General features: G+C 53.6%; 2 protein-coding genes across 3 annotated transcripts in view; both read right to left on the reverse strand.

Annotated features, from left to right (window-relative positions):
- FAM53B (family with sequence similarity 53 member B) overlaps positions 1-5,834 on the reverse strand; it is a 77,994-nt gene extending 72,160 nt beyond the window's left edge. For both annotated transcript variants that reach the window (XM_022568491.2, XM_089898319.1), the window contains exon 1: positions 5,726-5,834. In XM_022568491.2, the coding sequence (XP_022424199.1) occupies positions 5,726-5,803 (78 nt within the window). In that variant the 5' untranslated portion in view covers positions 5,804-5,834. The remainder of the gene's footprint in view (positions 1-5,725) is intronic.
- Positions 5,835-5,883: 49 nt separating this feature from the next.
- The window catches only part of EEF1AKMT2 (EEF1A lysine methyltransferase 2), a 73,074-nt gene continuing 51,704 nt past the window's right edge, over positions 5,884-27,253 (reverse strand). Inside the window, exon 7 of the mRNA XM_022568495.3 lies at positions 5,884-5,989. Within this exon, the coding sequence (XP_022424203.1) occupies positions 5,911-5,989 (79 nt within the window). The 3' untranslated portion in view covers positions 5,884-5,910. The remainder of the gene's footprint in view (positions 5,990-27,253) is intronic.

Here is a 27,253-nt window from a genome sequence, read left to right on the forward strand (position 1 = left end):
ACCCGGCTGCGCCCCACCCCTCCGCAGCCCACCAGAGCCAAACCTCCGTCCATCCCGGCCTCACTCACGCAGCTCGGGACCGGCCCAGCTCGCTGCCGCCTCAGGGTTTTCGCTCTGTGGCTGGTTCCCATCACGTGGCCTCCCTGGCGGCCTCCCCCCCCATCCCGGCCGAAAGCTGGGGCTTTCTGGGGCTTCATTCACCAACTCCTCTCCCATACTTCTCTCAATCGCTCCAGGGAATTCTCTTCTGGTGCAAATCAGTGGCAGACAGTCTCAGCTGCTTACAACTGAGGAACCCTGGCCAATTCCATGCCTGGCTTCACGAGGCTAACGGTGAAGTAGGCCGTGGCTCAGCTACTTGAAGGAATACCATGCAACTGCTCAAAGTGATGTCTGCACAGAGGCTTCTAGTGCCAGGAGGAAATATAATTTACAAGTTAAACCTGCTTAACTAAAAAGACGTAAGAAAACCTGCCAAACTATGTATAGTGCAGTGTAGTTCCCCCCACCCTCCCACCCCGCCTGAAATGCAGCTTTTTCCTCTTTCTTTTCCTTCATCCGCTTCATGACGCTCAATTCACACTGGTCTGTGTGTGTAGACAAATTCCATCAAAATAATTATGGAGAAATGCTGACTGATAGGACAGCAGCAATTTTAGGGTCAAACATAAGGCCTGAAATAGTCATGAGCTAACTACTTCCCCCTGGGGCTTTCTGCCTCCTGTTGGGGTAAAGAAAAAAAAAAAAAAAAAAAGATGGGATCAGGCCCCCGTCTTGCTTTCTGAGTCCCGTCCATGAGCCGGGCTGGCCGTGGGCAGGCCAGAACATCACGTAGTCAACAGCTTCCCAGGGTGTTAGGCCCCAGGCACACACTCTGACTGCTGGCCAGTTTCCCTGGGCCCAACAGCGAGGTTCCCACTGGGCACCAAGTTGTCCAGGGCTGCTCTATCCCCACTGGTTTGTGCCATTCTGCAGCCAGCCTCCCTGACCCTTTGAGCCCTCTGCACTCCCAGTGGGAAGGATGAGCCAATCACTACGTGGACGATGTGGTGAGGCCAACAGGCCTCGGGAGAAACTCTCACCATCTGAGGTTTCACAAGACACTCAGCATTCGCACACCAGCACACGCCCAAGCCCTGGCTGGGGTCTGCAGGGCAACAGAGCAATACGCTCGGCTCCCCGGGGTATTTCTCCTACTCCAGAGCCTCTGTTCCTGAGCCTCCCCCAGGGCAGAGCTTGGTGTCTGGGAGACTCCTTGGATCACCAGAGAACGTTTTGGAATCAGATCTTCCATAGGAAAGGCAAAAGCTGGAAATCAAATTGAGGCTCCAGGGGCCATCTGTCTGACTAAGTAACGCAAGAAACCCTGACTTAAATAAAGACACAGTTCAGGTCATTATTTAATGAGGAACTAGCTCAGACAGAAAACAGCCGAGCTCATCTCTGGCCACAATCATGCTTCTTCATAACTTTCTTCCAAAGACTACTGACTAAAGCAGTCACATCACTTTTCCTTCTCCTGATGTGGTGCCACAGGGAACCACAGGGCCACGCAGAACAGGCCCACGCTCACGCACTTGAGGGGAACAAGTGGGGCACCCCAGCCTCTGGAAGGGAATAGGGTGAGACCTTGGCAGTAGGACGCCGGAGGCAGAGCCAGGCCCGAGGAGGAAGAGAAGCTGAGGAGGGAGAGGCGCCCTTAGGTGGAGGCCCTTGAAGGCGCTGATGGAGACAGGGCAGGCAGCCCGGCTCCCCAGGCTGCAGGGTTAGCCACGGCAGGGTGGGCCCTGGTGCCCCTGCTCGCCCGGGATGCGGGGGTGGGGGGAGGGGCCGGGAACTGCCTCGGGCTCTGTGCGCTTCTGGATCCCGGCCAGGGACCCTGGCCGGGGCCGTCGGGCCCAGTGCCGAATCCGGGTGCGCGGGAAGATGAAGACCCTGGGTGCCCAGGCAGCTGGGTGCCAGGCCGGACGTAGTCACTGAACTCTTCTGCCGGGCAAGTCACTTAGCCTCGGCGTCCTAATCTGACAAGCGTGGAAGGAAGGACCTGCTCCCCAAACGGGTGTCTGTTGTGGCCGGAAATACCTTGAGGCTGAGCAAAGTGAGGCAGCCTGGAGCCTCGCTCCGGCCTCCGCCCCCCGCCCTCCCGGGAGCGGTGCACCCCAGCGCCCGCTTGTCTCCAGACTTGAGAGAGGCTGGGAGGCTCACCGGGGAGAGGAGGCTGGGCCTGGCCGGGGAGGAGGGAGAACAGGCCCTTGGCCGGAGCGTGGGCGGGCGGGACAGAGCTGGGGGAACGCAGCCCCGAGGTCAGATGTCCGGGCGGCCTTCCAGGGGCAGCAGCTAATGTTAGCACACTCAGAGGAAGAGCTGCTCACAGGGGAAGGGAAGGCGGCGGCTCGGAGTGGGGGAAAGGGGAACCGAGTCACTGCACTCCCCCACCCCACCCCCGTCCCCCCGGGGAAGGCATAGTGAGTGCTTGTCAGTCCCCTTTCTGTCTGCCCACCTCTCTCGGGAGTAGGGGCAGTCACGTTGTCACCAGCATTTAGCTTTTAGGGAAAGGAGAACAAGAGAACCATGACGGGGACCTTCAGCAGGCAGGGAGGGGCGGCCAGGGCCCAGGGGGGCCCAAGCCTCTCCTCTCCCAGTGTTTCCAAGCCCCCAGGGGACCTTCACCTGCAGTTTTAGGCTCTGTCCTCACTGCGGGGCCTCTCACTTCCCTAATTCCAAAGCGGCCTGTGGTGATTCATGATTTCTTTTTTAATCTGAACCCCCAACTTCTGTTATCGTCTTAGTCTGATTAGAAAACAAAAGAGAAAAGCTTTTCCATCTTTCCTGTTATTATCTTGATGGTATTTACATGAGGATGATGTTACCCGGTTAGGAAGCTGAAGCAAAACCCCCATCTTCCTCTCAAACTTGCTGGCTGTTCAGAGCAAATTCTAATCAGTTTATCTTACATTCTGTGGATGTCATCACTAGGCTGGTCTTATTTAGGGTCTTTTTTTGGTTGTTTACAGCCGTGCCTCTCCCCAAGGCCTAGCGGATTCCAGGACCACAGCCTCAGGAGCCGGGTAGGGGCGGGCGTGAGGGCCTTGGTGGGTGAACAGGGCCTGGACTTGAAGCCTGCGTCCTGGCACCCTGCTCGCCAGCTGTGTGACCTGGGCCCTCCGTCCCCTGGGCTCTCTGTTTCCTGCCTGTATAGCAGGTAGACATGGACGAGTCCCCACCCCTCAGCAGGTTGGGGGAGGCTCCAGGAGAGGCAGGGGTGACGGCAACTCCGCAGGCCCCACACAGACTACGCTCCCATCCTCCTGCTTGCCTTCATTGTGCTTCCACCTGCACCGTGAGAGCAGAACCAGGCCAGACCTGTAACGTGCTGACAACCTGTGATGCACCCACCAACTGACACAGGAGAAGGCCGCTCTCCGAAGGTGGCTGCTGCCCATAGCTGGGCTGCCCATCCGGGAGTCCAGGGGAGGCAAGAAGAGAAGGAACACAGAAGGCGATGACTTTCCAAGAAGGGGAGGGGTGTGAGAAGAAAGGCCAGACACCGACCTGTGAAGCCACCGAGCCCCCTTCAATGGCCATTTGCTTCCCTTGGCTTTCTCTCCTTTTTTTTTTTTTTCTGAGAAGATGAGTTTTCCTTCCTTGGCTGGGGCTGGGAGGCCGCACTCCTCCTGGCGAGGGCTCAGGCCCTGTCTCTTTGAAGACCGGCTCAGCTGACCACGGGCCCACGGGCCCTGGACCCAGCTCCGCGGCCAAGCCCAGGCAGGCCCACCCCCAGATGGAACCAAGTTCAGCGGTGGCAACAGAGGCAAACAGCACAGCTGGAGCCAGAGGGGGCCTCCCTTGGGCCCTCCAGGAGGCCCTCACCCTGAGAGCCGTTGCTTTTTGGTCAGAGCTACTCTACACGAGTGCTTTAATTTCAGCGGGAAAACACCCACCAACCACAGAAAACAGAGCAACTCATACCTGCACCCCCTCAGCCGTGAACTTGAGCAGCAGAGAAGGGACTGAACGATGATGAGCTGAGAAGCTGGGCTACAGGGACCCGCATTCACTCGCTTCAAAATATCCCCTGAACACCTGCCACGCACTAGGTCCCAGGGTCAGGCACTGGGTATTCGGCAAGGAGCAAGAGTGACAAAGGTCCTTTGCCTTGTGAAGCTCACACTCTGGGGCAGGAGTCATTCAGTGAACGAGATCAAGATGTTAGAAAAGTGGTTAAGCGCCTTGGAAAGAAAAGGACAGGGAAAAGGGGACAAGCAGTACATGGAGGTAAGGAGGCAGGGGAGGTAGTGGAATTAGATTTTAGGCCAAGTGGCCAAAGAAAAGGAGGGAGGGAGAGAGTCCTGCTAACGGGGAGCGTTCCAGGCCAGGGAAGAAGTGCACAAGCCCTGAGGCATGTAGAGCAGGGAGGCCGGCGTGGCTTGAACAGAGTCAGTGGCGGACAGCAGCGGAGAGAGAGCACAGCAGTCACGGGGGCCAGAGTACACCGGACCTCATACATCCCAGCAGGAGTCTGGCGTTTGCTCAGCCTGAGACGGGAAGCCTGTGGAAGGCTCTGAGCAGAGGTGGGACGGTCTGACTTGCATTCCCTCTGGCTGCTGGGTAATGCAAACAGGCTACAGGAGCCAGAGCGGGGGCCAGTTCCCAAAAGAATCCAGATGAGAGAGTACACAGGAAGGACCAGAGCAGCAGCAGTGGGGATGATGAGAGGGAATCTACTGACAGATATATATTCAACACAAATTGGAAGGGAAGGAGTGATGGGCAAAGACCCTACTTGTCTTACGGAATTCCTTCAGCCCAAGGTGCTCCGTGAAGGCCTGAGGAGTGGACACAGGTCTTGGTGGCTTTCACAAGCTCTTACGAGGACCTAAGACCCACCTGCCTGCTCTCGACCCTGGGTGGTAGGGTAAGACTGGGGGAGAAAGCCCACTAGGTGCTAGCGTGGGGTCTCACGAGGGGCTGTGAAGGGCACCAGGAGGGGCGCTGGGTGACATGACCCCGGACAGTGCCCCCATCCCTGACCACAGAAGCAGCAGAATCCCTGGGACGTACCCACGTGCAAAACCCCCCACAAGAGTGTTTGTGCCCGAGCGGGACTGCTTTCAGCTCCCCCTGCAGGGGAGCAGCCCACCCACTTCCGAGGAATTAGGGCTATAGAAGGAGGGTGAGGAGACCGTTTTGTTCGTGGCCTAAGAAGGCCGGCTGTCTGCCTCTCTGGCCAGGCTCACCGGGCCACTTGGTCCGAGGACCACCCTTTCGGGGGGGCGGCCGCCACCAGGCCCACCACCTTGGCCGCCAGGCCACGCCTTCTTTCTCCACCGCCCCCCACTCTGGTGATTGCTGAGGCGGCAGCTCTCACTCGCACTGACCACCCCGCTTTTTGGAAACTACCTCCCTGACCGGGTGGAGACCAGAAGGAATGTGGGGCTCAGCCCGGCAGGGGCGGCAGAAGCACGCTTGGTATTATTTACCAGGGTGCTGGCCTGCCCTCCCCGCTCGCCAGAGGACTCAAATCTGGGCTGGCTACTTCCTTCTTGTGAGGGCGAAGCCGGGCTCTGGGTGACTCTGCTCCACTGCCCCTCCTGCCACGGCTCCCAGAGCTCTGCTCGCGGGCCCTCTGGGCACATCTGCTAAGGCCTCTTCCTCAGTCCACAGCCCCACCTGGATATCGGGCCTCAAAAGGGTCACCAGAGAAGCCAGGCCACCAGGTCCTTACCAGCTCAGGGATGAAGGTCCTGCACGCTACGGGGTCAGCTCCCTGCTTGTCGAGGCTTTGACTTAGGATCATCACCATGGTAAGGACCTCAGGCACTGGGCGCCAGCCCAGGGTGGGCACCAGCCATCTTCGGGTGGGCAGACTTGGGCAGAGGCGGCCTCCTGGGCACCCCCCGGATGACGATGTCAGCAGAAACAGCTCCCCATCGGCTGCTCACCCTCAGGGTGGGGCTCTTCCAGGAAATGGCCAAGTGTGGTCAACTCCCTGGAAAGATAAAAGAAACGCAAAGGGATTCAGGACTGGGGCAGACCAGGGCCCCGAGAGAGCCGCGCCCTCCCCTGCACGCTGGGACCCTGCTGGGGAATAGAACCGCCTCTCCGCTGCAGGAGAGGTAAACTGGCGGGGGCCACGAAGGCCGGAATGGCCTTCCCGGAGTCCTCACCCACCCCCAGGCCAGCCTTAGGGTGTCCCTAAAGCCAACACCTGGTGGGCACAACAGTGACCCAGCTCAGCCTTGTGGCACCTTTAAGACAGATCTCGGGGTCTGGGCTGCTCACAGACTGCTGTCCCCGAAGTGCGCTCAAGCCGTGTGACCTCCTACACTGAGCTAGCCCTACAGACAGCCCAAGGTCGGCTGAGGTCAGACATGGGCCGACCCTGCAGCCGGCAAGGTGGCTCCTGTTCTCCGCCCAGGTCTGAAGGAAACCACTGGAAGAACTAGGAGGGTCCATTTAAAGGCACATACTTCCCATCCTTGGAAGCACCACGATTCCGAAATGACACATTTGCAACATGGGGCGCCTCCGTCCCCTTCCTCAGAATGAGCCAAACCAAGTCCCGGCCTGCACTCACCCCTCTGAGCTCCCAGCAGTGATGGGACCCTCTCTCATCATCGTTCTACACAGCCCGGAGCATCTCCCCGACCCACCCTCATCTCTCACCAAGCAAAAGCCCAAAGAGTGCAGCCTTCAGTCCAGGTTGGGAAAATCGCTCCTTACAAATTAATTTCTCTGATCCTATTTCCATCCCACCCCTCCGTGGTGACACCTTCAGAGGAAGTCACAGAGGTCCAAGGAACCTGAAGATCATCAGGTTCCATCAAAAAGTAAAAAGTAACGATAACCACAGTAAAAAAATAAATAAATAAAAAGCAGCTCCTAATCTGTAATTAAAATCAAACTGGTCAGTGCAGGAGAATGTTTTAGAATCTGCTGCTCTGTGTAAAAATTAATTGCACCCTGGTATTTACTTGCCGTCCAGATTGTAAATCATATTTTCCTGTTTACTTCGATTAGACTTTACAGTGGGTGTTATTGAAATTGCTCAATTACGGGCCAGCTGGCGAGCACAGGAAAATTACCTTCTACTGTTCTTCGAAAACAAGGTTCATCCAAAGTGCAAAAGCAGGGAAGGGAAGGAGGGAAATCAATACATTTTCAAAGGACTGACTGTTCAGGAGGGAGGGCCGGTGGAGTCTCCAGGCTCCCAGGTCACACTGGGAGACCTGATGCAGAGTTCCAAAGCGACATCAATCTAGAAGTGAAATGTCCTGACCAAGTATGATCTGCCCCAGCAAAGAATTTCAGATCACTCCTCCGAGTCTGGCCAGAAAGCCGAGCCAGGAATGCCAGCCAGCCCCCTGGACGCTTGGCTTGGGAGCAGGGCGGGCCATGTGAGCAGGGGAGTGCCCGGAGTGGTGCCGTGGACTCTCCCTTCAAGAGACGGAGATGAGGCCTGATGGAGGCCGTCTTCTCTCTAGGTGCAACCTCGATTCAGTTCTGGAGCCGCCAGCCATCACCCCAGGCCCAGGGGTGACCCACCCTCCCCATTCCCTTCTTCCCTAACAAGGCAGGAGGGTTCGCTGGTTACAAGCTCAGGTCCTGAGCCAAGCACACCTGAGCTGGAATCCCAGCTGCTGAAACGTATCGTCTGAGTGACCTTTGCCAAGTTACTTACTCTCTGAGCCTTGGTTTGCCTTTCCATACAATAGGGACAACAGTGCCTGCCTCAGAAGATGACTCTGTATCATAAGAAAAGAGAGCTTGGCTTGCTCGGTGAGAAGCCCTAGCTCATTTGAAGAACTCAATAAACAAGTAGCTACTGCCTCTAGTTTCATGGGGGAGCCTGTGAGTCCCGATCTTTTCTCAGCAATGGACACCCAAGCATCTGTCCTCTCAAATTTTTTTAAAAGGGAAATTCCATCAAAACTTTTCAAAGCTAAATTCCATCAAGAGGAGACTAGCTGGGCTTCCTGGGTGGCAGAGTGGTTACAAATCCGCCTGCCAATGCAGGGGACAAGGGTTTGAGCCCTGGTCCAGGAAGATCCCACATTCCACGGAGCAACTAAGCCCGTGTGCTACAACTGAGCCTGCACTCTAGAGCCCACGAGCCACAACTACTGAAGCTTGCGCGCCTAGAGTCTGTGCTCTGCAACAAGAAGCCACCGCAATGAGAAGCCCGCACACCACAACGAAGAGTAGCCCCCGCTCGCAACAACTAGAGAAAGCCCGCGTGCAGCAACGAAGACCCAACGTAGCCAAAAATAAATAAATATTTTTTTTTAAAAAGCGGGGGGGGGGGGCTGGCTGTATTATGGCCCATGCCTCTGGTGAAACCGTAGGCGGCCAGTAAGAACGATGCTGTAGAAGCCTTATCGCCACGGAAACACGTTAGCCCATCCCATGCAGCCGCTGTGTACCAAGCACGAAGCTGGATGGAGGAAGCGGTGCAGGTGTCCCAGCTCTCGCGGCTCTGCTCCCACTGGAGCCCCTACAAAAGGCCAGGTCGCACAGAGGCAGCATGACTGGTGAATACCAGAGCACCATATGCTCCTGGAAACTGGGCAGTCAGTAAACACGGCAGGCACTGGAAGGAGGAGGAAGGTCCTGCACGAGCCCTGTCTTCAGGAGTTGTGGAAAGACAGTACTGTGAACACAGGTACCACAGCTATGGAAGGCAGATGGAGGAGGGGGTCCCTGGGGCTGAGTCATAAACAGACCCCTTTGCACAGGGACCAATGACATGCAGCACTGCCTGGAAGAGCCCAGGAATGGGGACAACCCAGACGGCCATCAGCAGATGACTGGTAACAGAAATCACCGTGTAGCTATGTAAACAAATACCATGTCACCTCCACTGCAGTGTGAATGAGGCAGTTTTAATGGTACAGATACGAAGCACCCTCTAAGATAACACTGTAAATGAAAACAGCATGGTCCCATAACCACGCGGCCCTGGAGTGGGAGAAGGCACTTTGAGTGTATAGCCTTACACACGGACACGTGCTATTTGAGGATTTCATCCAGTGCATATAACGCCTTTCTGATTAAAAAGAAAACAGGCAAGATTTCAACATGAAGGGAAGAGGCACCTGGGAAGGGGGAAGCGTGAGCGTAGGATGGCAGCCTGGCCTGTACAGGCGGGGGCAGGCGGGGGGCAGTGAGCATACTACTGGCAGGCACACAGGGCACGTGGAGAGGGGGCAGCAGCAGGACAAGGGGCTGGAAAGACAGAGTCACCCCAGACCAAAGGCTCCAAATGCCAGACTTTATCATGCGGCCATAGGATGCTCCCAAAGGAGCTGGAGTTGGCTGGGCTGATCTGCTGAAAGAGAATGATTTTTTTTGAACCCTTTGCAGCACCTAGGTCGGTGCCTTGACTACAGCAAGAGCTCCACACGTTTCTGGAATCCGGCTAAATCGTAGCAACATTTGAAATGATCCGGGCACATTCTCAGACCCTGTGAGGCAAATCCAGACCATCAGAGCCTGGCACAATCTGGAATTCCCTGGGATTCCTTTGATCCATGGCATGGGCCTGGCCAAGCTCACTGGGGAATGCCAGTGCCCGTCCAGAGACTCGGAGCCCAGTCTGAGGACGGGGCCAGTTACTTCTCAGGGAGAAGCCAGGAACTCGGCCTTTGAGGGACGACTGGGTGCACAGCTCTGCCCAAGGTAAGAAGGAGGTGCCCCAGGGCCCACAGGGGGCAAGGGAAAGGCCTCCTGAGATCACCTCTGGGGCACAGATCCTGCTCTGGCCTGGTGGGTCTTCTCTTAACCCATGTTAAGAACAGCTTCTATCTACTGAGCACCTACTGTGTACCGGGCGCTTTATATATCAGTACACAACAGATGTAAGTAGTAACAGTGTACAGACAGATGAATCAACTCACCTAGGGTATCAGGGGTGAGCTCCCGGGCTGTGCTTCCCACTGGTGTCCACCTGCAGCAAAGCCCCCACCCCTACCTGCCTCTCCATACCAGATGCATCCTTCAAAGCCCCATCGAGCAACTACCACGCAACCCAGCAAGTGCACTCCTTGGCATTTATCCCGGAGAAATGCAAGCTTGTGTTCACACAAAACCCTGCACATGACTGTTCGTAACAGCCAAAACCAGAAAACCACCCAGATGTCCTTCAACGGGTGACTAGCTAAACAAACTGTGGAACAGCATCCCATGGAAGCCTCCTCAGCACTAAAAAGGGACGAACTATTGATATCTACCTGGACGAATCTCCAGGGAATTATGCTGAGTGAAAAAATCCCAGTCCCCAAAGGTTAATTACTGCATGACTCCATTTACATAACATTCTTGAAATGACAAAATTACAGAAATGAAGACTAGATTAGTAGTTGCTGGGCATTTGAATGGGCGCTTGGGATGGGGGTGAGGGAGCTGGGGGTGGTTATGAAAAGACACCGGCAGGGATCCTTGGGATGGAAATGCTCTGTATCTCGACTGTATCGCATGGGCGTCAATTTCCTGCTTGTGACTTGTACTATAGTTTTGCAACATGTTACTGCTGGGGAAAACTGAGTAAATGGTACACAGGATTTCTATGATTTCTTACAACTACCTGTGGATTTACAATGATCTCAAAAGTTAAAAATTATTTTTCTTCCAGTTTTTTTGAGATATGATGGACATACAGCCTTGTGTAAGTTTCAGGTGTGCAGCATCAGGATCTGACTGACATACATCATGAAACGATGATCTCAGTAAGTTTAGTGAACATCCATCATCTCATAGAGACACAAAGTGAAACAGAAAAATATTTTTTTCTTACATCAAAATTTTAAATTTAAAAAGCCCACTCCGTCTATGCATTTGCCAAAACTCACAGAAGTAAACACCAAAGAGTGAACTGTACTGCATATACATATAAAATTCTTTTTAAAGAAGGCCACGTGGCAGCCACTGCCTGTAGGGGATCCGATGCAGCGCGAGGCAAGGAGGCGTGCTAAGGGACTGGGCAGCCCCCCCCTCGCCTCCCAAGCCCCTTAACTTCACACGGATGGTCAGCGGGCACCAAGCGACACTGCCCGCGGTTAGTGAGAGGCCTCAACCCAGCCCCGTGGCACCCTGGCCCCAGAGCCCCCTCCGCCCCCTCCCAGCTGCACTCCCAGCCCCCGCCTCCCTGAGGACCGACTATGGGCTGGGCTCTTCTCATTTCATCTCTCGAATTCCTGTGAACAGGCATTGCTATTAACAGTATTCCCATTTTCCAGATGAGAAGACCAAGGCTCCAGGAAAATGAATCAAGCATTTGCCCAAGATCCTACAGCTAGCGGGGGTGAGGGTAAGATCTGAATCCAGGTCTGTCTCCTCAGGACACCGCAGGGACGGGGGGCAACTTTACTTTCTCACACGGGTCCTTCCTAACATGAAACTTTCCTGCTTTTGTTCTGCAGTCTTCAATGTGCCTTCGGGCGTCTGCAACCCTCGAACCCAGCTGTCTGATATCACTGTGCTTGAGACTCTCAGCTTCTGGCAAATGGGAACCCTGCCCGGTGCGCGCTGAACGCCTTTATATATGCAAAAAAGTTTTGCAAACTCTAAGAGTCTATATAACTCTTCAGAAGATTACAGGAGTTTACCAAACGTTTCTGTCATGCATTTTGAAGAGCCACCCTTTAAAGAAAAGAAACTGACCACGCTGGAACTCGCCCAATTAAATGTTTCCGTCTTTTAATATCTTATCCTGTGTTTACTACTTGTACAAGTTGGTTTTATGGCAGAAGAATATCTCACCACCCCAACACAGGACTCAGAGCAAAACCTAAACATAACCTTGGCCGCTGACAGTGATTTTCCTGATGGCCCAAGCAAGTCATTCCTTTCAGAGCTTCCACTTCCCCCTCCCATTAAGCAAAGGAAATGGGAGACAAACAGCAATTCTACAAGGTCTTTGGGAAGGCTGCATGCACTTTTAAACTTTCGTAACTTCAGCTGTTGGTGTGACAAAAGCAATCTGTGGGCAGGATCTAGAAGCAAATTTATGAACATATGGGGAAGGGCATCTTTCAGAGGGTCATGCTGCCTTCTGCCAGATCCTGTGACAAACCCATGGAAGGGCGGAGCGGGCAGAAGAATCCTCTGGTCGCAGTCAAGGCTCACATCTGCCACGAGCAGGGAATGAAATCTGTCCGGGGACGCCTTCTGCTTGCTGCTAAGGCATCTGAGTTTAAAGGATACAAGTTAAAAGCTGCCCAGGAACTTTATCAACAGCCTGGACTTTCCCAGACCGAGTTGACATTGGAAAGAGAGCCTGGAGTTTCAATAAGAGAACGTGCCCGGAGAATGTGTTTCCCAGACGGCAGTGGAACATTTAAACTAATTCCCTCGGCCCAGGTTCCCAAGTCTTCAGGTCCTCCTGAAAAATAACTGATCAAAGACAGCTATGCCTTCACCGCCTGCAATACACCGACAGAAAAAGAGAGACAGATGAAACCTCTTAAGTCAATACTTTAACACCAAGGACATGTTTGATACCAAACATCACTGATTTAAGGAAACTCCACAATAGAGGCAACAGCCAGGAAAAAAATACGTTTTTGTTCACCATTTTCCTAGTACCTTCCTGGTCTGTACTTGTGGAAGTAACAGGGGACACGGAGTCTACCTTTTAACAGAGCATGAATAAAATAAGAACAGCCACGGCAGCAGTGCCAGGCCCCAGGCTTACTGTATCCTCAGAGGAGCCCTACGAGTGGGCACTACTGTTATTCCGTTTTACAGAGGGACAAGCTGAGGTCCAGGCCCAAGGTCACCCAGTTGTAAAGGGTGAAACAGGACTCAAGCCACATCTGCTGAATTCCAAAGTCTTTGAACCACCAAGACTTCTACTCCAGGATCCGTAAACTGTGTCCTAATTATCCCGTAAGTATTTGATTTCTCAAACTGACCAAAACCTGAAGCACAGATGCTGGGTTTGCAAGACACCCCTTCCCTATAAGCTCTTCCTGTGGTGCCCCAGGCCACACACCTCAACCTTCTGGACTTAATGATGAACTGGCACTAGGCGTTCCACTGAGGCAGGGAGTGGGGACGTGAAAGGGTAGGGGTGAAACATAAAGGCACTGATTCCCATCCCTAACCACATGGAGGGGCAGCCGTGCCGGGTGCCGTGCAGAGGTGAAGTGCCTTCCGGGAAAGCCAGGGTGCCCCCAGGCCTGGGGGATGGTGCTGGCTCCTCACTACATCAGCCGGAATCTGTGTCCATAGGCCCCGCTCTCCCTGGGGCTCCGCTGCCCCTCCCCCATAGCTCCCCCCCAAGCCCATTTCCAGGGTGTTCACGGGGAGCCCGTCCTCCACACATGTTGTCTGGGTGTGGCCCTGCCTCAGGCCTCCTCTGGTCTCAGCACAGAGCCTGTCACAGCAGGAACCTGAGTCAACAACACACCTGGGGACGAGCACTGAACTCGAGGCCCGGAAGTCACACTTCCCCTCCAGCTCAATCCTGGATGAGCTGTGGCACCCTGGGCGAGTGATAGAACTTTGCTGAGCTTCGTGATCTGTAAGAAGTAAGCCTTGTTCTGCCCCCGCGAGTGGGAAGTTCAGGAAGGAAAGGTCTGCAGAGTGGGGCACCTGAAGAGGGGCCAGGGGTACTGAGGTGAGTCCTTCGGTGAGCACAGTTCGAACAGAGAGCAGGCCCTTACTCAGCACGTGCGAACTGGCTAACACAGACCACGTCTTCACAGCTACAGCACGGGTGGCTGGGCAGGGGAACGGAACACGCTTGTGACTCCTCTGAGCACCTCGCTGGGAGATGTAGCTGCTGGACAATCAAATCCATTATTGAGTCTCATGTTCACCCGGGTTCCTGTCTGCACGTGACACGTGAGGAAACTGGGCTCAGAGAGGCAGTGCAACCTGGCTAAACCACACAGCTGACATGCGGCTGCATCAGACTCTCAGGGGGGCTGTGCAACACTTTCTTGCTGCAAGAATAAAGCCTCTGCCGTCCTTAGAGACAGCATGCTTACCCCACCCCTGATTCCTCACCCCAGCATAAGGTGTGTCCTTGGAGGTGTTTTCTTCAGTGACTGGGGTGAATATACATTCCCTGGACTAGACCCTCAGGTAATCAAAGGCCACCGAAGGCCCACACTCAGGAAAGGACTGGCAGTCACATTACCTGGCTGGAAAGGGACCCACCCTGTGCCCTGGGCTGAACAAAGTGGCCCAGCCTCCCTTATGAGACTGTCTTAATGGAGGGGAAACAAAACAAAACAGTAAATGAGCTGTTGAACCAAAATGGGAGTCTGTTCTCTGGGACTTTACACAGTCACTCTCCCAGTGTTGTAGGGATTTGCTGTGTTTTTAAGCAAATAACATTTCAAGAGGAGGGGGAGGAAGAACATTATTCAGGGACATGAAAGTGTTGAGACCCAGAGCCAAAACAAATGTGAACATGGGAACGAGGCAGCCTGTGTTGCTTCTTGAAACTCAAGCCAACTGCATGCATGACGTGTCAAGAGCTCATTCATCAATGAGAACTAACTGACAGGCAAGTTTCCTATATGCAGCCCTGCAGTTCTCGCTACCATTCAAGTCCTTTTAACCTGCCAAACCCTACAAGAGAAGAGCGTCCTATGGACTAGGATCTGCAGAGCAAACTCAAAAGGAAGGAAATGAGGGGTGGGGGGGAGAAGAACCAGTACTTACTGAGGGAGCACAGACTAGACACCGCCTTGTCCTCCAGACCAGGATGAGGGAGAGAAGGGGAGAGAACAGGGGACGGTGAGACACAGCAGGGGCCCCAGAGATAATCTACTGAAATGTTAAGCCACTTATAGCCTAAGACGACCATGACCCCTTCTTCAGTCAGACCTATTTACAAGTACAGTGAATTTAATCAAACCATGATTTGAAACCAAAAGAGATGAGGGGTTAAAAAACAATTAAAGAAGAACAAAAATAGAGAAGCCCAAACAAGAGGCAGTGTGGCCTGTGTGAAGACAGCAGGACTTGGGAAACATGGGTTCTGGCCCTGCCTCTGCCACCGAGCAGCTCTGGCCCGTTTGCCAAGTCACTTCCCCTGTCTGGCCTCAGACCCCTCACCTGACGAATGGAAGACCGGGTCAGACGGGCTCTGTTTCTGCCAAGTGAGCATCCACGTGCAGCCATGCATCAGCTGTGTGGCTCAGCCAGGTCACACTGCCTCTATGAGCCTCAGTTTCCTCACCTGTGACATGCAAACGGGAACCCGAGGGAGCACGAGACTCAGTCACGGAAGGTGCTGCGTGAGCTGCGAGAGGGTGTGAAGGGCTGGTGATGCCCGTCCTGCAGCCACTGCTCTGGTGGCCATGTGTCAGCTGGCCTTCCCAGTCCTGCCCAGACCTGACCTCCAGTGTTCAAGGTCGCAGGAGACGGGACAACAGCAAAGGCCAAATTCTCACTGGCTGCCATCATAAGCCTCAGCCGTGGCCTTCCATACGGCCGAGTGGACAGTGGGAAGCCACCCTCATACTCCTTCGGGGCAGGTAACCGGGAGGTGGGGTTGCCCCCCTCTCTTACGTACCTACAGGCGCGAGTGGGGATGTTTGCACAGGTGCGTTCTCCAAACTCAGTCCTTAAGCACACCAGGGTACCTTGGTGTCTTTCAGCGACATTAACAACATTCAGAATTAAGGAGTTTCTTGGAAGGCGAGGAAGTTAGTCACTTACCGGGTTTCACACCTTCATCTCCTACCTCCTGCTACAAAAACAGCCCCTTCCTTTGCAAAATGTTTATGCACTTTAGGGCCCAGAGACAGCAACGTTCTCTCCCTCCTGCGGGATGACCTACCCTCACCCAGGCTGCACGCACGCTTCATGCCAGTGCGGTCCCAGGAGCCCCTCGGGCAGGGGGAGCATCCCCGTTCCTGCCCGGCCACACACCAGCACTGCCCTCACAGGAGCCCCGGGCCTCTGCACAGAGCAAATGGAGCCTCCCAGCAGCTGGCACCGGGGACACTGCTGGGAGGCAGCCTCTCTTCCTCTCAGGGACCTGGGGGCTGGTGGCCTCACACGGTGACACAAGCATCACACTGTAACACGGGCGGTGACGCAGGAGGGGACCAGGAGCTCTGTAAGAACTGTGAGGGACACGAGAAGCAGGTTTCCCATCTGCCACCCACTTGGAGGTCACACCCTGACCTCACCTCGCAGACCAGGACTTCGCCCTCCTGATCCGACCGACTTTACAGGGTATGGTATAGAAATTAATCAGCCGGGCTAACCAATCTACACTGAGGCTTCCGCCTTCTCCCCTGCCCCCCACACGGCCAGCTGCACCGCACGGTCAAGAACGCTGTCATCTGCCAAAACAAGACTCTTCAGAGAGACTGCCAGACAGGTCCGTCATAACGACAGGTACCCTTGAGCTCCGGGGCACCTCTCAGTCAAATTCCCAAAGCCATCTCTCTGGTGCCTCCCAGAGGGCTTCCGAAGGGCGGGACAAACTCTGCTAAGATGCCTCTGACATCAGCTGTAGCATGATGGCGAGGGGGCCACTCTGTGTGTAACGACGGCCATCTGCCTGCAGAAGGACCTCAACGGCACCAGACTGTTGACTCTCTAGGAGAAAGAGGCTCCTGTAAGAAGGGCTGCCCTGAGGTCCTAATTCAAAGCAAAGCCCAGAGATTCGGCTCTGAATTACTTAGCACTGTTCAGGGACCGAACAGAAGGAGGCTGGGAGCAGCTGCGTGTGGGTCTCGAGCTCCTGCTTTACCTTCTGGCAGAGTGTGCAGGCAGGAGAAGGGAGGGGCGCCTCATTTGCAAACCCATCTCCACTTCCTCTAAGCATCCTGGATATGACAACCCCGGCCTCCCGTGCTCAGAGCAAAGACCTCGAGGGGGTTAAAGAGGAAACGATATGGCCAACCAGATTCAAGCCCTGCTGAACTCTTCCAGAGCCTTAGCGGGGTGGTGGGGTGGTGATCTTGACAGCTCTAAGTGAGACTCAAAACACCCTCAGAGAGTTTTACCTTCCAGAGGTGAGCAGATCATCGTCATCAGAAATGGCCCAGGCCCCGGAAGAAACAGAGGTTCACTCCGCTGTTTGTCCACAACATATCCCAAAGTACCTGAAAAAGCAGCAAATGTGCCCGCGGCCGCTGTAACTGTCGTGTTATTCTCATCGTCCTCTAGGGGAGCCATCGGAACCGAGTTTTGGTGCCAGCTTGTCCTGCCCTCAGGAAGCTCATTTCACTAAGTCAGCAGCAAAACTCTACAGCTAGGCCTCGGAGCACCTCCCAAACCCACCAGCGAGCTGGCCTTCGCCTCGCCTGGAAGGGGCCTCACCCTGGTCAGGAGCCTCATCTGGAGGAGTTACCAAACGTGCGAGAGCAGGAAGGCTACATCTGAAACGGGTAACACCAGCCTCCTCGACCAAGAGTAAGCCCAGGGGAGGCAGGCATAAATCATCAACGTTCTCAGAGTTAACAATAACGATAATAAAGTTAAAAAAAAAACAACAAAAAACTGTCAGACTGAATAAGGGAACAAGATGAGAATGGATGAAATGTAACAGGTACTGGTCAGGGGCCAGCATTTAGACACCAAAACCAAGTTTCAGGTGTGCTAGGTGAATAGTTAACAGCAGGCTGTCCTCCCTGAAAAGCCTGATAGGACAGGAGTTGTGCACAAAAGCATATGTAAGTCACAGGCCCTCTGCCCAAGGAAGTAAAAATTATTAACTGATGCATGAGTGAAATGAAAAGTAAAATAAAATGCACTAAGAGGCAGAGTACATTTTAAAAGACAAATTACACGATATCATAACAGGGCCTTCTACGGTTCAAAAATGAGCACTGCAGGGCTTCCCTGGTGGCGCAGTGGTTCAGAGTCCGCCTGCCGATGCGGTCGGCATCGGTCCGGGAAGATCCCACATGCCGCGGAGTGGCTGGGCCCGTGAGCCATGGCCGCTGAGCCTGCGCGTCCAGAGGCCCACGTACCGCCAAAAAAAAAAAAAAAAAAAAAAGAGCATCGCAACCTTGATGGGGTGGGTGCAAAGCCATGCTGGGATCTCCTCCTCCCAGTCCGTGGTGGGTGTTCTTCCCAGGCAGATTCTTCTTCACATCAATTATGAATAAATCGACAAAACATTTGCTACAGCCATGATGTTCACGAAGCACAAAGCCTGGCAAGTGCCTGGAAGTGGCATCCACGTCCACCAGGCCCCAGCAGATAGGGCTGGCAAAGCTGCTCTGCAGGCCCCTGGTCTGGCCTTGCCTGGCCGCTGTGAGTGGTAGGAGGGTCAGAGTCTGGCACAGGTGCCCAAGGAGCAGTCCCTCCGAGCAATGTTGACCACACCCCTGGGTGAGTGGTGTTTCATGAGCCCACAGTGGGTCCGCTTTCTTAGAGGGGTCAGTGATGGGAGGCAGCACCAGAATGAAACAGTTTCTCCCCCAAATTCTCAGCAGAACCCAATTCAAAAGTCACTTGCCTTCCACAAAGAGGAACAGGGCAACTTCTAGAGCAAGGAAGCAAAATATAAACTGGGCAAATGTCTCTGTGCCATTCTACTGCCATCCTGGCGGCTCTCCTCCTGAACCTCAGGACCCTCAGATGCCAAGTTAACCTGCCCTACAGATAAGCCTGCTTGGGTGCAAAAAAAAATATGCACCTTCAGCACAGATAGGACAGAAAGCAACTTAACTGCCTAACAGTAAGGACAGGATAAACAAATGTCCCGACATCCACGCAAAGGACAAAATGCAGCTTTTCAAAAGACCTGATAGGCGCCAACAGGAAACCATCTTCCAGTCTAGCGTTAAGTGAAAGAGCAAAGACACACAGTGGACACAGTAAGCTCCTATTTGGGTAAAACTAAATAAATGTAACAATAATACAGAAGAAACTTAATATCAAGAGTCTTCAGGGAGAGGAAGTGGGTTGCTGAGAACAAAGGGGAGAGGAGACTCTTCAAGGAATACCATTTTGTACGTTTTGAATTTTGAAGGTACGACCTATGCAAAAAATATCTAAATTTTTAAGAATCAAAATTGTATATATACATATACATACTTGCGCATCAATGGAATCTCTCTGGGAGAACAAAGAAAACGGCAACAGGAGTTCTTCCAGAGACAGAAGTCGAGGTATATATGAGGGACAGGGATGGGGGGAGAGTTACTTTTCACAGCCGAGTTTGTGACAAGCGCATATATTGCCTATTCTTAAAAATTAATTTACACACACAGAGCTGCTTATAGCTCCCCAAACACCCCACGCCGTTCCACGTGTCCAGACCTTCGCTCACACTGGGCCCTCTGGCTAGAACTTGCTCCCTGCTTCCCCCCGCTCCCCTCTCAGCCTCTTCAGCCTCCAGCTGAGCTAAACACTCTCAGCTTTTAGACTCCGCTCAGGCGTCTCCTCCTCCAGGAAGGCCTCGCCCACACTGCAGAGTACGAACCAAAGGAGCATGAAATGAACTGGCAGCGTGTCCGTCCCCCCCATTGACTGCGGCCTTCGGGAGGGCACGAGCCCAACCACGGTCCCCGGAGTCCCAGGACCTGGCAAGAAGAACAGCTCTCAGGGAACGTTTGCTGAACCAAAGAACACATTCACCACATTAAGTCAGTTCTCAACTTTCCTGACGCCAGAAGCTATCGAAAGCTCTCTTGCTTGTGGGGTTTCCTACAGCTATCAAAATTGTGTTAACACTAATTCAAAGCATTACACCTCCTGGTCCACGGAGGGGCTGGGCTCAAAGCTGTCTGGGTTCCACAGCAGCAGAGCACAAGCAGAATCTGTGGTTGGCACAAAATCACTCTGTCTGATACCGCTCACCTCCTGGAAACTTGCAAATACTCATCAGAGGCTCCTTGCTTGGGCAGGCGAGCAGGCAGGCGGCCGGCCCTTCGCACTCCCAATCCCAGGAAAATCGCGGCCCCGGGTGTTCCCTATGGTTTTGTTTCCCAAGTTCGGCCTTTAGGAGAAAGCACCTGGCTGCCCTCAGGGCTTGCTGGGAGGCAGCACCCCTACAGGCCAGTGTCTCCTGAGAAGGAGGGGGGCCTGCACGGTGAGCACGATGGGGTCGAGGGGCAAGATTATCCGGGAGAAGTCAAGCGTGCACGTGATGCTGTGCTCCTGAACGAAGGGCATCTTCTCTGAGGGACTTTAAATCAACAGGCAGATCCTGTGCACACCCTGCGCTGTGTTTCTCTCGTCATTTCCTCATGGTACGAGAGCCCCAACCCAAGTCCAACACGCCCCGGGCTGGCTGTACCAGGGGCTGAGGCAAGAAGGCAGGTAGGTGTACCAACCGAGTTCACACAAACCAAGTGTTCAAACAGGTTTACCGCAAGGCACGACGAGTGCCAGGGGGGGATGCAGGCTACGGGACAGGAGTGAGCTGTGACCCAAGCAGGGAGGTAAAGGTCTGGGGAGGGGTCCTAGAGAAGGTGGCATGAGTGTCAGACTTTGCGGGCAGATAGGAGTTCAACAGCCGGAGACAGAACGAGGGGCTCCCCAGAGGAAGCCCATCAGTGACGCGTCCAGCACCCCAGGGAGCTGGGGAGCCAGGAGGTGAGGCCCCTTCCCAGATTCGGGTGGAAGCAGCCCCGTGCCGCCCAGTCGGGCACGTGTCCAGCTGATGCCCGCGCCCCTCACAAGGCCTTGGGCGGGGTGGGGGGGGGTGCTCCGCCATCCAGGGCAGCCTCAGCGGCACCAGCCTCCCCACTCCTGGCCCGGCCCCACCTCGCCCAGCTCCCCTCTAGCTCTTGGGGGTCTGCCCCGCCACACCTGTCCTGCTCTGCCTTGTGCCGTTGAGAGCACCAGGCCAACAAGCTGAGCCATGAGGGGCACGAGCAGGTGCTTTACTCAGCCGAACGGAGCCAGGCGACCCAGGGGATCCTCACAGGGGATCAGAAACCACCCCCCTTCATAAAACGGCAGCCTCAAGGTACACAGCCGCAAGACAGTTATTTCCATCTCCCAGTGCACCAACAGCCCCGGCGCTGACCCACACCGCTAACCCAGAATGCCGACAGACAATACAGCAATTGTGTCCTCCCTTGGGAAGGGGGAGTGGCCACGTCCAGCCCCACATGAGAATGTCACGATCGTCTCGGACTCCCGAGCTACAAATATGTGATCAAGGCATGTGCCGAGCACGCGCTCACCACGTGTTTGCGTGGCTATGAAAGCACAAGGGCCGATGTGCTTCAGCTGCCGGGGACTGGGTCTGGGGGCGGCAGAGGACAGGGCAACGAAAGGAGTCAGAAAAACAGCACAGAAACGCTTCATTCAAAACCATGACTGCTTTATTGTCCCCTAGTTTTTGAGGAGTGGGAGCGGAAGGGGGGACACTCCTTTACAAAACAAAACTGCAAAGCGAAGCAACATTGCTGACTGCCGTCGCCTCCCAGCTATTCCATCCCAGGCTAAAGACAGGAGAGAGGCAGTGATTTCAGGTTCACTCTGGACAAATGAAAACCAAAAATGAGATGCAATCAATCTTCGCAGGCAGGCAACCACCACTGACAGCTCAGATCCATACAGCCTCCAGCTGACGCTGTATGGACGCGGGCACATCACTTCCGGGCTCTGGGCCTCAGGTGCCCAGTTGTAACAAGAGCTCTTTCACTTCCAGAAGCCCAAGCTGGGCTCATCTGTTGGCAGGTAAGAGAAAGAAGGGATAGAGCACTTGATTCTGGGCATGGTTGGTGCCCCAGTTCCCATCACTACATGCGGACACGCATTTCAGGACACCTGAGTCAAAGGGCACCTCAGCCTCAGGACTGATACCTGGAAAGTCGAGCAACATGAAGGGAACAAGCTGCCCAGGAGGAGGCAGGGTTACCCAGCACCTCCATGCCAGATGTTAGCTCAGCCAAGTGCAGCCTCTCTTTGATGAGAATGGGTAAAATAAACCTATGTGGGAAACCAAAGTTCAAAACTCAAAATCATCAATGTTGCTTCCTCTGGTATCCAGGGTCCAGATTAAGGGGGTTGGAGGCAGGGGCAGAGAGTGGGTTAGAAAAAAGAATTACCTAAAGGTAGGAAATAAATGTTTCTCCAACTATTACAGTGAGAGTCTAAAGATAAACAGCTTCCATAAAAATGGTTGGTGTCTCACTCTGCTGGGGCTGCTGCAACAAAATACCATCAACTGGGTAGCTCATAAACAACATTTATTTCTTGAGGTTCGGGAGACTGGGAAGTCCGAGATCATGGTGCCAACAGACTCAGAGCTGACAGGCTCTTCTTCATTGATGGTCATCTTCTCATGCATCCTCACATGGCAGAAGGTCTGAGGCCTCTCTCTGGGGTCCCTTTTGTAAGGGTCTAATCCCATTCGCGAGGGCTCCAACTTCATGACTTGGTCACCTTCCCAAAGGCCCCACCTCCTAATACCATCACTTTGGGCTTTAGGTTTCAACATACAAACTTGGGGGGATATAGACATTCGGTCCATAGCAACTGGAAAATGAAACATCTTTAGACATCTAGGGTCCAGTTTCCCAGAAGATAAGATGCAAAGCTTTGTAAGCATGTACGTCTGCACGGCAGGAAGTAAAAAGGGAGAGCAGGCTCATACGCAGGGCAGGCACTCGAGTCGCCGGCTAGGACCCAAACCCTTGCCGGGGTAAACACTGGAGCGTTTGGCGCCTGCTTCAACAATGTGGTTCCAGTGCAGTGGTTCTCAAAGTGTGGTCCCGGAACCAGCGGCTAGCAGCCTCACCTGGGAGCCTGTTAGAGCTGCACAGTTTCACTCTCCACCCCACTCTGACTGAAGCAGAGACTCTCTGGGTGGAGTCCGGCAATCAGTGTTTTAACAAGCCCTCCAGGTGAGTCTGGTGCCTCCAAAAGTTTGAAAACCAATGTTTTAGTGGATTTGGTACTTAGAACCCTGATACTTGGGGGGACAATTCTGCAGACGAAAACACTGGGGTCCATCAAGGTTGAGTCTCTTGCAAAAGACCATGAGGTCAGAATCAGGTGGAAGCCCCAGGCCCCACCCCCAGCCCTTCATCTAGGCCAGGACGCGGGGACCTAGATAAAGACGACCCAGTGCTTGTCCTTAAGGAGTTCCCAGCACCCCCTAGAGTGCACTCAAGAACACCAGTGGGGCGGGGCCTTCGGGGTCCTTCTCAGGAGTCTCAGCCCAGTGGAATCAGGGGGCGGACAAAGCCTCCGGGCATGGAATGGACTGGCTGGGGGCGGGGGGTGAGGAAGCAGACGAGCGTGCCACGTTTCTGCTGCAGGTCGGGGGGCAGGAGGGCTTTCAGGCAGTGGGACTTGTGGCCCACATTTCTCAAATTCAGCCAACAACCCAGAATGACACTAAGAAGCCCAAAGGTTGACAGTGTAGTGAAATGTGTGAGAATCAGAAGAAAAAAAAAATTGTTTGCAGAATATCTGCCATGGGGTTGAGGAAAAAAAGTAAACGAAAGGAGTGACTGATGTTAAATATTTGGAGGAATCTGGGAAGAAAAACTCAATTCCTGAAAAAATATAAATTGCCATTTGGAGGCTCTTTACTTCCACTTGCTTCATTGAGTCTCTGTCGGAAAGAATAAGCTAAGAGGCTCTGAGAAGTGTGTTCTCATTTACCCTAAGAAATTTTTCTCTTTCAACCACCAGCAGAAGTTATCTACTTGATATGTGGCAGCTAGACTGCCTGTCAAGATAATTTAGAGATTAAATCTTTATTTAAAAAGAAAAAATCTCGCAGCATCTGTTAAAATCATGGAAGCACTTCTGGACTAAGAAGATTAAACTGGGTGAAGCACCTGAGTGACTTTAGCGGGGCTGGGGGACAAAAAGGATCCCCAAGTCACCTGTCATTGCAGGACAACCGGAATGAACTCTGGGGTGGAGACCGGCTTCCAAAGAGTCAGGCACCTTGTTGGAGGAGCTGACCCCGAGCCGCATCAGGGGTTACATCGGGAACAGCAAGGGGAAAGCTCCACGCAGATGAACGAAGCACTTCCCCTGCTCTGAGCCCGGCTCATCTCTGTCAGTTTCCTTGCAGGTGGAACAACAGGCCGGATAACGGAGGGAATGACCCTGTGCAAGGGGCATTTCCACCACAGCCCCGCCTTGCACCATACAACCTGAGGGGCCAGAAAACCTGAATCTACCTTCTGAACGTCTTGTCCACTCCAGAGATCTCCAACTCAAATGCCTTCTAGAGCCAAGCAGGGAACAGAAACGAGTGAAACGCGCTGGGTGGAAACTGTGACGCAGAACCGGGGACGTGGCCCGGGGAGGGTGGATGGCTAACACTGTGCGGCTGCAAGGGAAAGCGGGCCCAGGATAATATGAAAGATCTGATGCGTCAGGAAAAGCTGAAAATCTAGACTTCTTTGTACAATCCCACTTTTTAAATGTTGTCAATACATCCAAAAATGCATAAAGCATCAGGGGGGCCAAACAAATCTTGCCCAAGGACCACATCTGGCCCCCAGACCACGAGTGCACAACCTCTGGTCTAACGGACACTGATTACTCAAGCTCTGAAATCGCCCAGACAACTGCATTACACCTTGGTTTGAAGGACCCTGTGGCTTCGCCCATCCCGAGCACCCACAGTCACGCATCTCATCTGCATCACTCCTGGCTCCTTCCGAGCTCGAGCAAGGCCTGAAGAGGACTAGGAAGCGCAGACTGTCTGAAATCCTGAGCACATCAAGGCAGCACCACGATACTCCCAACCCCGGACAATGGAGGCCTGCCTTCCCACGCACATGCCTGCAGAGGTGGGCGAGCTGCGGCACCACTGGGGGCAGAGGAGGGCCTGGGACCTGCCCCTGTCCTCACCAGGAGAGCTCCCTTCAGACCTCGCCCACAATGGGGGATCGGGGAAGGAAGGCGTTTCCATGCCAAATTCTTTAAACAAATCCAAGTAAACCCAGCAGATGGAAGAGACGATTCTGGATCTCTGACGCCTACAGATGGCTGGCTTTGGTCGGGTCATCGTGAACAGAACAGATGCTTCCTCCATCACAACTCCTGCACAGCACACAGGATTCTGTTTTGATGACATCTGTGCAAGATATAGAAATGAGAGGGGGGTTTCCTGCCTTTTATTTCATAACAGCCCTGGACAAACGAAGACTTCTTGTACCATAACAACACAGTCAAAGGAAAGCTCCACGAAGTAGGTTTTCTTAAATGTCAACCCGCAGAGCAACCTACTTCTCTGCCCACAGGCCATGATAAAAATGCGAGTAGGGAGCCCATCCAGAGGAGGAAAAGATTCCTCTTTCAAATGGCAGCATGGTCCATGATGGGGGTAACGCCGGGTATGGAGGAGATGAACGGGGGTCCAAGCCAGGCTCTAGCCTGTCAGGACCTGTCCTCTCAGGGATATGCCGGGGAGTCCAGTTCCTCCCGGTGGGGCGGAGCTCATTATCCAACAGCCGACTGTATGATGATCAGATGGAATACAGGCACAGTGCTTGGCACATAGCAGGTGCTCGACAAACACCAGCTCTCTAAGTAATAAACAACTTCCGCTGTAAACTTCTTTGTGCCAGGGTTCTTTCCAGGCACACGCAACGTATGCCCTTTTCTGGGTGTTGAGACAGCAGTGAGCAATTCTGCGCAGAGCCCAATCTGCCGTGCTCTCAGGTCCCCACCGGCTACAGAAGGCAGACCCAGGAGACCATTCTGAGTGGCTGGCTAAAGACAAGAAGAGTGTCAGAGGGGGGCGCACCATCAAGTCTGGGCTTCCAGGGCTATTCTTTCCCTTTTTAAAGCAAGAGCAGGGGGAAAAAAAAAAAAAAAAACAACTCTCTGTGTGCATCCTTTTAACTCCAACTTCCTCCTTACCAAGCACTTCTTTCATGCAACTGTTCTATGGCTAAAACGCAGCAGACTTATCTGGTTTTCTCCCTTTTTCACTCTTGCCCAAGGTCCTGAAAGCTCCGCCTGATATCTTAGGCTTGCGTTTTGGAAAAGTTTCCATCCTGACTGTAAAGGGAGTGTGCACTGTCTAAGCGGGGAAGATTCGTGCAGACTGGACCCATGTAAACCCAACATGGAGAGGTCTAGCCGTTCCCAAGAGCAGGAATGGACTGGACCCCTGACAAAAGGCAGCATCTCATTAACGCAGCTAGCCCGGGGCCAGGACAGCCCAGCGGTAAACAACCACGCAGCTTTTCTCCACACTCAGAGTCTATCAGCACGCACCAATGGCAAGGACATGGTTCCAGCACCGATGCATTATTTACAGTCAGGCCCAATGAACAGAATTCAAATCTATGTTCTCCACATTTGCCTTCACACCTCAAAATGACTCCACCACTAATTATAGCTTCCAAAGAGACTCCTATTAGGTAACATGGGAACGAAGCAGGACACGAGCTACAGTTCAGCCCAGCTCCCAGCTGGTCAACAGACTGTCCCAGTGTTGCTGCTGATGTCATTTTAAGGAGAAAGCCACGTGACGTTGGCTGGCAGAGGGGCCTGGAACTTGTCTTCCTTCCTCATGCTACACAGTAGCCACCATTCTGAATGAATAAAGTAGTTCCTTATCTGTCGCCCATGGAAAACATGGCCATATCATCAAAACAAAAATGTTCCCATCCCAGCACAGTAGGAACAGTGGTACAACCCATCGGGTCCAGATGATCCAGAACAGAGCACGATCTGAATACAGGGAAGTTTGGATTTCTGTGGCTGTCCGCAGGGCCCGGCGTGCGCACGCACCCACACACGCACACACACACACGGGGTGGGACGGGGGAGTGCTGGGTGCAGCAGAGCTGATGCGGCCGCGGGTCCAGGTGAGTCAGGAGCTGGGGTCACAGGCTGGAGGGTAGCAGGGCTGAGGGGGTCCTCAGGTAGCAACTGGTCACCTGCAGTTGGGGACCATGGCCTGCACAGTGTGGCTGGCTTGCCCACGGTCACATGGAAGGTGTGGGGCAGCTTCTTCACTCCAGGCCCAGGCCCCCTCTGTCATGTCACACATTTCCCATCACCTCTGAGTCAACGGACTCATTATCCATTCTGTGCTCTGGGGCCAGGAAAGTCGGTGTCCTTTCTTTCACTGGAATGCCTCCTCTACACTTCTGCTTCCCTCAGATTTGGATTTTTCCACACACTGAGAGACAGTCTAGCACACCTCTGCCCCCCGGAACTTTCTGTGATGCTGGCTAAGTTTTATATCTGTGCCGTCCAACCTGACAGTGAAAAGCTGCACGTGGCTACTGAGCACGTGACGAGTGGCTAATGCAAGTGAAGAACTGAACTTTCTATTCCATGCTGTTTTAAATTTAAATAATCACAATTGTGTCAATTATCCCTCAAT

This window comes from Delphinapterus leucas, chromosome 16, assembly GCF_059928025.1.
Source record: "Delphinapterus leucas isolate spDelLeu-1000000601 "Yukka" chromosome 16, BTC_Dleu_Yukka2, whole genome shotgun sequence".
Classification (NCBI taxonomy): domain Eukaryota; kingdom Metazoa; phylum Chordata; class Mammalia; order Artiodactyla; family Monodontidae; genus Delphinapterus; species Delphinapterus leucas.